General features: G+C 47.8%; 1 protein-coding gene across 1 annotated transcript in view; it reads right to left on the reverse strand.

The window, feature by feature from the left end:
• Window positions 1-13,619, reverse strand: part of MUTYH (mutY DNA glycosylase) — a 28,127-nt gene that overhangs the window by 7,602 nt on the left and 6,906 nt on the right. The window contains exons 3-7 of the mRNA XM_082264884.1: window positions 10,295-10,407; window positions 9,173-9,212; window positions 7,373-7,446; window positions 6,172-6,213; window positions 1,583-1,654 (exon numbers count right to left, since the gene is read on the reverse strand). Coding sequence (XP_082121010.1) covers window positions 1,583-1,654; window positions 6,172-6,213; window positions 7,373-7,446; window positions 9,173-9,212; window positions 10,295-10,407 — 341 coding nt within the window. The remainder of the gene's footprint in view (window positions 1-1,582; window positions 1,655-6,171; window positions 6,214-7,372; window positions 7,447-9,172; window positions 9,213-10,294; window positions 10,408-13,619) is intronic.

A 13,619-nucleotide genomic window follows, 5' to 3' on the forward strand; every position in this document is an offset into this window, starting at 1 on the left:
TTTTCATTTTTTGTGATATTAATAAAAAAAGAGCGACAATTTTGAAAAAATAACAATATTTTTCTACTTTGACAGTTAAAAAATATCCAATATATTCAATTTTTGTCATATATTTAGGCCAAAATGTATTTGGCTACATGTCTTTGAGAAAAAAAATTCTCAATGAGCGTATTTTTAACCGCTTTAAGACCAGAAGATTTTACCCCATTCCTGACCAGGCCATATTTTGCGATTCGGCACTGCGTTACTTTAACTGACAATTGTGCGGTCATACGACGCTGTACCCAAATTAAATTTATCTCTTTTTTACCCCCCACAAATAAGAGATTTCTTTTGGTGGTATTTGATCACCTGTGCGATTAAGAGCGACAATTTTGAAAAAATAACAATATTTTTCAAATTTTTTTATATGAAATTCCCCCAAAAAAAAAAAAAAAATGTAAAAATCCAAATTTTTTAACGTTTTAGGCCAATTTGTTTTCTGCTACATATGTTTGGCAAAAAAAAAAAAAATCGCAATAAGCGAATTTTGATTGGTTTGCGCAAACGTTATCGCAGCTACTAACTACGGGAAATTTATGTCATTTTTATTGTTTTTTTTTTTAACGAGTAATGGCGGCGATCTGCGATTTTTTTTGCGGGACTGCGACATTGCGGCAGACAGATCGGACCCTTGACTGACATTTTTGACACTTTTGGGGGTACCAGTGACATTACTGCAGTAATCAGTGCTATACATATGCACTGTTACTGTAATAATGACACTGGCAGGGAAGGGGTTAACTTTACTGGTGATCAAGGGGTTAAATGTATGCCTGGTGCTTACTGACGGGTGTGGGGGGAGGTGACTGAGTGACACAAGGACAGATCGCAGGTTGAGCTATGCTGAATCCTGTAATCTGACCCTGCCTGTCACACAGGAGATCTGCCTGCTTTGTTTACACAAGCAGGCGGATTTCCTCACTCGATCCCCAACAATCGGGGAAGAGCGGTGGTGATCACCCCATCTTCTCCCCTGGCCCGACTACCGCTGTGACTGAATACAGCGGGAGCGAGCCTTCGGCGGCGCACGCGCGACGCCCACAAGGGGAGGAGTCCAGCGACGTATGTCTACGTCGCTGGACGGAATCGAGCCACTTTGCCGCAGTACCAGCTCAGTGTGAGCAGTCGGCAAGTGGTTAATGTCACGGATTATTCCCAGATTTTACATGTTTTGTTGTATTCAAAGGAGAAATAAAGACATAACTTTTTTTTCCATTTTGAATGGAGTAAGGGAGGTTTATAACCCGTGTCAGGTGTCCCATTGGGGCGATTCCCAATCACTTCTTGCCCCATAGCCCAAACAGGAAGTGAGAGGAAATCCCTCCAAAGTGAGGAAATCCGGGGTGTCACTCCTCTCTATAACAAATACACAGTGCCTTGCAAAAGTATTCACACCCCTTGACATTTTCCACATTTTGTCATGTTACAACCAAAAACGTAAATATATTTTATTGGGATTTTATGTAAACAAAAAACTGGATAAACTACTCCGGGAATATCTGTGATAAACGGTAAATGAAATCAAATCTACAACACACACCTTCCGCGCTCCTTCCTGCAGCCGTCTACCGCGTGAATAATAACCCAGACCGGACCACTTCTCATTCACCTCCTGGGGGGAAGAAACAGAAAGAAAATAGGTAAAATGTTTCTTACTAGTGTGCAAATTAATTGGTTTCCTAAGCCACACCCAGAATATCCTGCCATTCTATTCTATCAAATATCCTATTATAGCAAAGGGCCGCTTTCAGATTATGGATTCTCCTATCAGTGCACTACAATCCCACCCCCAGCACACACATTGGTCTGTCCTGTATATCCCACCCCCAGCACACAAATTGGTTTATCCTGTATATCCCACCCCCTGTAAACATATGGGTTTATCCTGTATATTCCCTCCCCCCCAGCACACACATTGCTCTATCCTATATAGCCCACCCCCAGCACATACATTGGTCTATCCTGTATATCCCACACCCCGTACACACATTGGTCTGTCTTGTATATTCCACCCCCAGCACACACATTGATCTATCCTGTATATCCCACCCACAGCACACACATTGCTCTATCCTGTATATCCCACCCCAGCGCACACATTGCTCTATCCTGTATATCCCACCCCAGCGCACACATTGGTCTATGCTGTATATCCCACCCCAGCACACACATTGGTCTATCCTGTATATCCCACCCCCAGCACACACAGTCTATCCTGTATATCCGACCCCCAGCGCACACATTGGTCTATCCTGTATATCCCACCCCCAGCACACACATTGGTCTGTCCTGTATATCCCACCCCCAGCACACACATTGGTCTGTCCTGTATATCCCACCCCATCCTTCACATTGCTCTATCCTGTATATCCCACCCCCAGCGCATACATTGGTCTATCCTATATATCCCACCCCCAGCGCATACATTGGTCTATCCTATATATCCCACCCCCAGCACACACATTGGTCTATCCTGTATATCCCACCCCCAGCACATACATTGGTCTATCCTGTATATCCCACCCCCAGCACACACATTTGTCTATCCTGTATATCCGACCCCCAGCGCACACATTGTTTTCTCCTGTATATCCCACCCCCAGCACACGCATTGGTCTATCCTGTATATCCCACCCCCAGCGCACACATTGCTCTGTCCTGTATATCCCACCCCAGCGCACACATTGGTCTATGCTGTATATCCCACCCCCAGCGCACACATTGATCTATCCTGTATATCCCACCCCCAGCACACACATTGCTCTGTCCTGTATATCCCACTCCCAGCGCACACATTGGTCTATGCTGTATATCCCACCCCAGCACACACATTGGTCTAGCCTGTATATCCGACCCCCAGCGCACACATTGTTTTCTCCTGTATATCCCACCCCCAGCACACACATTGGTCTATCCTGTATATCCCACCCCCAGCACACACATTGGTCTATCCTGTATATCCCACCCCCAGCACACGCATTGGTCTATCCTGTATATCCCACCCCCAGCACACACATTGGTCTATCCTGTATATCCCACCCCCAGCACACACATCGGTCTGTCCTGTATATCCCACCCCCAAGCACACACATCGGTCTGTCCTGTATATCCCACCCCCAAGCACACACATCGGTCTATCCTGTATATCCCACCCCCAGCACACACATTGGTCTATCCTGTATTTCCCACCCCCAGCACACACATTGGTCTATCCTGTATATCCCACCCCCAGCGCACACATTGGTCTATCCTGCATATCCCACCCCAGCACACACATTTGTCTATCCTGTATATCCCACCCCCAGCACACACATTGGTCTATCCTGTATATCCCACCCCCAGCACACACATCGGTCTATCCTGTATATCCCACCCCCAGCACACGCATTGGTCTATCCTGTATATCCCACCCCCAGCACACGCATTGGTCTATCCTGTATATCCCACCCCCAGCACACACATCGGTCTGTCCTGTATATCCCACCCCCAGCACACACATTGGTCTGTCCTGTATATCCCACCCCATCCTTCACATTGCTCTATCCTGTATATCCCACCCCCAGCGCATACATTGGTCTATCCTATATATCCCACCCCCAGCACACACATTGGTCTATCCTGTATATCCCACCCCCAGCACATACATTGGTCTATCCTGTATATCCCACCCCCAGCACACACATTTGTCTATCCTGTATATCCGACCCCCAGCGCACACATTGGTCTATCCTGTATATCCCACCCCCAGCACACGCATTGGTCTATCCTGTATATCCCACCCCCAGCGCACACATTGCTCTGTCCTGTATATCCCACCCCCAGCACACACATTGGTCTATGCTGTATATCCCCACCCCAGCACACACATTGGTCTAGCCTGTATATCCCACCCCCAGCACACACATTTGTCTATCCTGTATATCCCACCCCCAGCACACGCATTGGTCTATCCTGTATATCCCACCCCCAGCACACACATTGGTCTATCCTGTATATCCCACCCCCAGCACACACATTGGTCTATCCTGTATTTCCCACCCCCAGCACACACATCGGTCTATCCTGTATATCCCACCCCCAGCACACGCATTGGTCTATCCTGTATATCCCACCCCCAGCACACGCATTGGTCTATCCTGTATATCCCACCCCCAGCACACACATCGGTCTATCCTGTATATCCCACCCCCAGCACACACATCTGTCTGTCCTGTATATCCCACCCCCAGCACACACATTGGTCTGTCCTGTATATCCCACCCCATCCTTCACATTGCTCTATCCTGTATATCCCACCCCCAGCGCATACATTGGTCTATCCTATATATCCCACCCCCAGCACACACATCGGTCTATCCTGTATATCCCACCCCCAGCACACGCATTGGTCTATCCTGTATATCCCACCCCCAGCACACGCATTGGTCTATCCTGTATATCCCACCCCCAGCACACACATCGGTCTGTCCTGTATATCCCACCCCCAGCACACACATTGGTCTGTCCTGTATATCCCACCCCATCCTTCACATTGCTCTATCCTGTATATCCCACCCCCAGCGCATACATTGGTCTATCCTATATATCCCACCCCCAGCACACACATTGGTCTATCCTGTATATCCCACCCCCAGCACACACATTTGTCTATCCTGTATATCCGACCCCCAGCGCACACATTGGTCTATCCTGTATATCCCACCCCCAGCACACGCATTGGTCTATCCTGTATATCCCACCCCCAGCGCACACATTGCTCTGTCCTGTATATCCCACCCCAGCGCACACATTGCTCTATCCTGTATATCCCACCCCCAGCGCATACATTGGTCTATCCTATATATCCCACCCCCAGCACACACATTGGTCTATCCTGTATATCCCACCCCCAGCACATACATTGGTCTATCCTGTATATCCCACCCCCAGCACACACATTTGTCTATCCTGTATATCCGACCCCCAGCGCACACATTGGTCTATCCTGTATATCCGACCCCCAGCACACGCATTGCTCTGTCCTGTATATCCCACCCCAGCGCACACATTGGTCTATGCTGTATATCCCCACCCCAGCACACACATTGGTCTAGCCTGTATATCCCACCCCCAGCACACACATTGGTCTATCCTGTATATCCCACCCCCAGCACACACATTGGTCTATCCTGTATATCCCACCCCCAGCACACACATTGGTCTATCCTGTATATCCCACCCCCAGCACACACATCGGTCTATCCTGTATATCCCACCCCCAGCACACACATTGGTCTGTCCTGTATATCCCACCCCCAGCACACACATTGGTCTATCCTGTATATCCCACCCCCAGCACACACATTGGTCTGTCCTGTATATCCCACCCCCAGCACACACATTGGTCTGTCCTGTATATCCCACCCCATCCTTCACATTGGTCTATCCTGTATATCCCACCCCCAGCGCATACATTGGTCTATCCTGTATATCCCACCCCCAGCACACACATTGGTCTATCCTGTATATCCCACCCCCAGCACATACATTGGTCTATCCTGTATATCCCACCCCCAGCACACACATTGGTCTATCCCAGTGATGGCGAACCTTGGCACCCCAGATGTTTTGGAACTACATTTCCCATGATGCTCAACTACACTGTAGCATGCATGAGCATCATGGAAAATGTAGTTCCAAAACATCTGGGGTGCCAAGGTTCGCCATCACTGGTATCCTGTATATCCCACCCCCAGCACATACATTGGTCTATCCTGTATATCCCACCCCCAGCACATACATTGGTCTATCCTGTATATCCCCCCCCAGCACACATTGTATAGCAAGCAATAAAAACTACAAGTGATTTCCATCCTCCCCCCATTCTCTTACACCCCCCCCCGTCTGTACAATGTGTATACGGTCATAGTCTTCTGTTACCACCATCTCTGTCCTCAAACATTGGGAGCACCGCCATAACCCCGTAACTCCTCTCCTCCACATACTGACCCTTCTTTAGCATGGTGTCTAATACCCCCAATATTACCCTTTCTGGAATGCTGACACTTTATCTAGCTCATGTAAAGAACAATTCTAATGGTCAGTAGATATGGGAGATTCCAAGGAAACATTTCAGAGCAATGAAGTCACCTCCAGAGAGGCCCCGGCCAGGTCTTGTACAGTCGGCCACGTCTGTGGGGATAAAAATAACAGAACATTAAACAACGGAAGGAAGATCACATGAGATCCGTATAGAGACGAGTCACACTGAGAGAGATTTACTAAACCTGAAGAATCTGGGGCACTTCTCCATAGAAACCAATCAGCTTCCAGCTTTTATTGTCAAAGCTTCATTAACTTCTTCATGCCCGCGCTATAGCTGAAAGACGGCTACAGCGCGGACCTACATTGCCGGGAGGGCGTCCATTTATGTCCTCCTGTGCATGAACTGCCTGCCTGCCTGCCTGCCTGCTTGCTTGCTTGCTTGCTTGCTTGCTTGCTGCGGGGCGCACACGCGCGGCTCGCTCTGTGATCAGCGAAGTCCATGAGACTCGGCTGATCACAGATCGGAGAAAAGGGCCGGTCCCGGCCCCATACCATGTGATCAGCTGTCAGCCAATGACAGCTGATCACGTAATGTAAACAACATGTGTGTGTGAAGGCTGGCGTCCCAATACTTTTGGTAATATAGTGTATGTATCACCTTTTACTTGGATGTTTTGGCCAATAATAACAAGGCCCAATTATTCATCAATCTATAAATTATGTCCACTTGATGGCTTCTCTTTGGTTGGGACTTTTTTCTTCTAGTGATTATTTATACACCTCTGACAAATACCACGTCTGTAATCATAATATGCTGCTTTCTCTCAGCAGGTGTGCATTGAATTTCCTGCGTTTTTTGGCTTTTGAGCTATAAGATCCAAAAACATTGAAAAGTGGATCCTGAAGAAGCCTCTGGGCGAAACGTGTCAATCCATATAATTCCTGTTATTTGCTGATGTACAGACGTTTGTATTATATGTCTATGGCTATGATACATTACCTTTTATGGAGCTTTTTTTTAAACTTTGTTTAAATAAAAATGTGTCATTTTATATGTTGTGCTACATTGTTTACTGGTCTGGGGGTGGGGACTTAAAAATCCCCATTCCCCTTCTGAAGAGGAACAGGGACCATCTCTTTCTAATTTGTGACTCTATATTGGGGATCATCCAGATTTTTTAAACAAGTTCTCCCACCCAATACCCAGAAGATTAAATCTGATGTTCCATTAGAAAGAAGATCGATGACAATGACTGTAACTGGGTACAATCGGCAATGAGCTCCCCTCCCCCGTCCACCAGCTCACCTTCATCCATTTGTTGTAATAGTCGATGACGGTGGACACCTGAGTCTGCTGCAGCATCACCTCCGACACCCACACTGCGAGGGGGAGGAGACAAAGGAATCAATAACAGCGAATCGCCACAATGTCGCCAAACTTCACTGCACAGCTTAAAGAGATATACATCCGAGCATTTATATAGAATATTGGGGATTGTATGTCCTCCAAAAAATATCCCAGATCTGATATAATGGTTATACCGGGTCTATGTGACACCCGACTACTACCGGATTATACCGTATATATACACAATGGAGATGTATGCATGGAGGAAGGCATAGATAGAGGAAAAAAAACTATATATATATAAAAATGGAAAGAAGAAGGGACAGGTGGGTGAATGGAGGGAGGAATGAAAGGATGGATAAATGTATGAATGAATGAATAGTGGGAGGGAGAGTAATGAACAGAAGGAGGGAGGGATGCCTGGAATGATGGATAGATGAATGTATGAATGATGGGAGGAATGAATTGATGAACAGAAGGAAGGATGGAATGATGAATGGAAGGAGAGTGATGAACAGAGGGAGGGATGAATAACTGGAATGATGGATGGATGAAAGGATGTATGAATGGATGGATGTATGTATGTATGTATGAATGGAGGGAGGGATGGCTGGATGAATGGATGGATGGATGAATGGATGTACGTATGTATGTATGAATGGAGGGAGGGATGGATGGATGGATGAATGGAGGGAGGGATGGATGGATGGATGGATGGATGAATAGAAGGAAGGATGGAATTATGAATAGAAGGAGAGTGATGAACAGAGGGAGGGGATGGATAACTGGAATGATGGATGGATGAATGGATGGATGTATGGAGGGAGGGAGGGATGGATGGATGAATAGATGGGAGGATGGAATGATGAATGGAAGGAGAGTGATGAACCGAGGGAGGGATGGATGACTGGAATGATGGATGGATGAATAAATGCATAAAGGGATGGATGAAAAGGAGAGTAATTAACAGATGGATGGATGGAAGGATGGATGGAAGGAGAGTGATGAACAAAGGGTTGGAATGAATGGAATGAGGGAGGGAGGGATGGATGAATGAATGGAGCAAGGGAGGGACGGATGGATGAATGAATGAATAAATAGAGGGAGCGATGGATGGATGAATGAATGAATAAATAGAGGGAGCGATGGATGGATGGATGAATAGAGGGAGGGAGGGATGGATGAATGAATGAATAAATAGAGGGAACGATGGATGGATGAATGCATAGAGGGAGGAAGGGATGGATGAATGAATGAATGGAAGGAGGGATGAACGAATGGAGGGAGGGATGAATGAATGAATGCAGGGATGGATGAATGAATGGAGGGATGGAACGAATGGAGGGATGGATGAACGAATGGAGGGATGGATGGATGGATGAACGAATGGAGGGATGGATGGATGAACGAATGGAGGGATGGATGAATAAACGAATGGAGGGATGGATGAACGAATGGAGGGATGGATGAATGAACGAATGGAGGGATGGATCAATGAATGGAAGGAGGGATGGATGGATAAATGGAGGGATGGATGGAGAGAGGGAAGGATGGATGGAGGAAGGGGTGGATGGATGAATGGATGCATGGAGGGAGGGATGGATGGAGGGAGGGATGAATGGAGGAAGGCACAGTATATACAGTATATAGATATAAGAAAGGTATACATTTCAGAGGTGGTCAGACATGAGGGGTCAGGCACGTTGTATAGAGAAGATAATATATAATAATCATTCTGCTCCCCATTCCGGGTCTCACCTGAATACGCTCGGCGATCCGCATCACTTTCCTCGCTGGCCTGTAATAACATGATTGCAGCTAATAATGGTTTGAAACCCCCAAATCTATTTTTCAGCATGTTCACAGTATGCAGCTCTCCCAAATCCTCCCTCCAGTCTTGCACAGGTGTAGCGGCTCCTCCCCCTTCAGTCTTGCACAGGTGTAGTGGCCCCTCCCCCTTCACTCTTGCACAGGTGTAGCGGCTCCTCTCCTGGACTGAAATAACTTCCTCTGATTTCACTGCACACTGCGAGCTTCTCACAATGTGCATTAGAAGCTGCAGCAAGTCAGATAGAGCCCCGCCTCCTTTCCTGGCTGGAGGACATCCACCATTATCTAGCCTTATCTCCCCAGTCTGAATATTCCCGGCCCCGCCCCTTTCATTCTTCTCATTTCAGTTCTTCCAATCATGGAGGCTCAGCATCACATGTGGGCGTTACCTATGCATTTGCAACCAGCTTAGGAACGCCCACTCCTCTAGACTGACATCCACCTATCAAGGCATTTTGATATTTGCATAGCTCCTCCCAAGATCCCGCCCACATTCAGTTATGTGAATTCATTGACCCATTTGAGCGCTGGACAATTGGGATTAAAGCTTTGTCTCCTAGAAAGATTAGCGATCACACATTCTTATTACAAAATACAAGAACAATAAAAACGAATAAATAGATTAACAATTAATGACGCACAGTAAATTTGGGTCACGCATGTACATACACTTTAAATGGGATGAATGTATATTGGGTTGGGGGGGGGGGGCATTTCTGTTCAGTGCCGAGGGCAAAGATGCCAAATTGTGCCCCCCTCTGTTTATTATGTGTGAGTTTATGAGGAGGAGGGGAGAGAGAGCACAGCCCGCACCTCCTCCCGGCTCTCTCCTCCTCTCTTTGCCGCTTCCAGCACTGGGCTGGCAGAAGAAGTGATGTCGCTGTCACTACTCTTGTCAGGCTTATAGTAGAAGGAACCTGCGGTGCCCCTATTCCTTTAACATAGGGCCCAAGGAAGACGCCCCTTCTGCCCACGCCTTATCCCAGCCCAACATCTGTTGCTCATTTTACAGTGATGAGAAATATCAAGTAGATCTCCAGCAGTACTCACCAATCTCCGCCAGGGAAGGTCCCTCTTATGGAGGTCATACCAGGCCAAGAGGTCCTTCCGGAGGGACTCCGCCTCCGGGTGGGTGAAAGAATGATACACGGGGATTGGAGAGACTGCAAAAAAAACAAAAACATCAAGCAAATCAGACAGAACCTTACCTATGCAAATGCAGGCAGCCTAGGAACGCCCACTCCTCCAGAAGGACACCCACCCATCAAGGCACTGTGATATTTACATAACTCCTCCCACTGCTTGTACCCAGACTCAGAGGGCTCCTCAGAGGAGTACTGCCTACTATCCAGCGAAAACATCCTGAGGTAGGGTGCTGTGATATTTTCAAGAAGCTACCGTGTTTCCCCAGAAATAAGCCCTGCCCCAAAAATAAGCCTTATTAAAGTTCTTGTAAAAATATATATTCTGTTTTGTAAAAAAGATAATATAATGTACAATGTTTCCTTTTGTAAATTTGTCGAAAATACGTTATTTACAGCGCTGCTGGGCGCTCACGTGACCCGCTGGAACTCTTCTCTTCTCCTCCTGGCTGACATCAGCGGCCCCTCCCCCTGCAGTGCTCAGAGCAGGGATCTCGGGCCCTCCCTCGGCAGTGCTCGGAGCGGAGCTGATATCAGCGGGGATCTTGGCCCCTCCCTCTGCAGGGCTGATGTAGGTGGAGATCTCGGCCCCTCCCTCCAATGTGCTCGGAGCAGGGCTAATGTCAGTGGGGATCTCGGCCCCTCCCCCTGCAGTGCTCGGAGCAAGCTAGAAGAGCTCCAGAGGATCAGAAAAAGTATTTTTGACAGTAAAGTTACAAAAAGAGACACATTGGACATAATATAATCTTTTTACAAAATGGATAATATACACTGCCCAAAAAAATAAAAAATAACAAAGGAACACTTTGAAAACACATCAGATCTGAATGGGGAAAAATCTCATGCTGGGTATCTATACTGGTATGGACTGGGTAATGTGTTAGGATCTATACTGGTATGGACTGGGTAATGTGTTAGGGTCTATACTGGTATGGACTGGGTAATGCGTTAGGCTCTATACTGGTATGGACTGGGTAATGCGTTAGGCTCTATACTGGTATGGGCTGGGTAATGTGTTAGGCTCTATACTGGTATGGGCTGGGTAATGTGTTAGGATCTATACTGGTATGGGCTGGGTAATGTGTTAGGATCTATACTGGTAGGGACTGGGTAATGTGTTAGGATCTATACTGGTAGGGACTGGGTAATGTGTTAGGATCTATACTGGTATGGACTGGGTAATGTGTTAGGATCTATACTGGTATGGACTGGGTAATGTGTTAGGATCTATACTGGTATGGACTGGGTAATGTGTTAGGATCTATACTGATATGGACTGGGTAATGTGTTAGGATCTATACTGGTATGGACTGGGTAATGTGTTAGGATCTATACTGGTATGGACTGGAAAGGATGTCACATCGTTTGATAGAAATGAAAATTATCACCCTGCAGAGGGCTGAATTCAAAGACACCCCGAAAATCAAAGTAAAAAAATGATGCAGCAGGTGAGTCCATTTTCATGAAATGTCATTGCAGGACCTCAGAATGGTCCTCAGTAGTGTGTGTGGCCCCCATGTGTTTGTATGCATGCCTGATGTCGGGGGATGGTCCTACAGAGATGTCGGATGGTGTCCTGGGGTATTTCCTCCCAGATCTGGACCAGGGCATCACTGAGCTCCTGAACAGACTGAGGTGCAACCTGGCGGCGTCGGATGGATAGAAACATAATGTCCCAGAGGTGTTCTATTGGGTTTAGGTCAGGTGAGTGTGGGGGCCATTCAATGATATTTATTCCTTCATCCTCCAGGAACTGGCTGCATACTCTCGCCACATGAGGCTGGGCATTGTTGTGCACCAGGAGGAACCCAGGACCCCCTGCACCAGCGTAGGGTCTGACAACGGGTCCAAGGATTTCATCCCAATATCTAATGGCAGTCAGGGTGTCATTGTCTAGCCTGTAGAGGTCTGTGCGTCCCTCCATGGATTTGCCTCCCCAGACAATCAATGACCCCCCACCCAACCGGTCATACTGAACGATGTTACAGGCAGCATAACGTTCTCCACGGCTTCTCCAGACCCTTTCACGTCTGTCACATGTGCTCAGGGTGAACCTGCTCTCATCTGTGAAAAGCACAGGGCGCCAGTGGTGGAGCTGCCAATTCTGGTGTTCAATGGCAAATGCCAATCCAGCTCCACAGTGCCGGGCAGTGAGCACAGCGCCCACTAGAGGACGTTGGGCCCTCAGGCCACCCTCATGAAGTCTGTTTCTGATTGTTTGGTCAGAGACACTCACACCAGTGTCCTGCTGGAGGTGATTTTGTAGGGCTCTGGCAGTGCTCATCCTGTTCCTCCTTGCATAGAGGAGCAGATACCGGTCCTGCTGATGGGTTAAGGACCTTCTACTGCCCTGTCCAGCTCTCCTAGAGTAACTGCCGGTCTCCTGGAATCTCCTCCATGATCCTGAGATTGTGCTGGGAGACACAGCAAATCTTCTGGCAATGGCATGTATTGATGTGCCGTCCTGGAGGAGTTGGACTGCCTGTGCTACCTCTATAGGGTCCAGGTATGGCCTCATAGTACCAGTAGTGACACTGACCCCCTCTATAGGGTCCATGTATGGCCTCATACTACCAGCAGTGACACTGACCCCCTCTATAGGGTCCATGTATGGCCTCATACTACCAGTAGTGACACTGACCCCCCTCTATAGGGTCCAGGTATGGCCTCATACTACCAGTAGTGACACTGACCCCCCTCTATAGGGTCCAGGTATGGCCTCATACTACCAGTAGTGACACTGACCCCCTCTATAGGGTCCATGTATGGCCTCATACTACCAGCAGTGACACTGACCCCCTCTATAGGGTCCATGTATGGCCTCATACTACCAGCAGTGACACTGACCCCCTCTATAGGGTCCATGTATGGCCTCATACTACCAGCAGTGACACTGACCCCCCTCTATAGGGTCCAGGTATGGCCTCATACTACCAGTAGTGACACTGACCCCCTCTATAGGGTCCATGTATGGCCTCATACTACCAGTAGTGACACTGACCCCCCTCTATAGGGTCCAGGTATGGCCTCATACTACCAGTAGTGACACTGACCCCCTCTATAGGGTCCAGGTATGGCCTCATGCTACCAGTAGTGACACTGACCCCCTCTATAGGGTCCAGGTATGGCCTCATACTACCAGTAGTGACACTGACCCCCTCTATAGGGTCCAGGTATGGCCTCATACTACCAGTAGTGACACTGACCCCCTCTATAGGGTCCAGGTATGGCCT

Source organism: Pelophylax lessonae, assembly GCF_965119305.1.
Source record: "Pelophylax lessonae genome assembly, chromosome: 8".
Taxonomy (NCBI): Eukaryota; Metazoa; Chordata; class Amphibia; order Anura; family Ranidae; genus Pelophylax; species Pelophylax lessonae.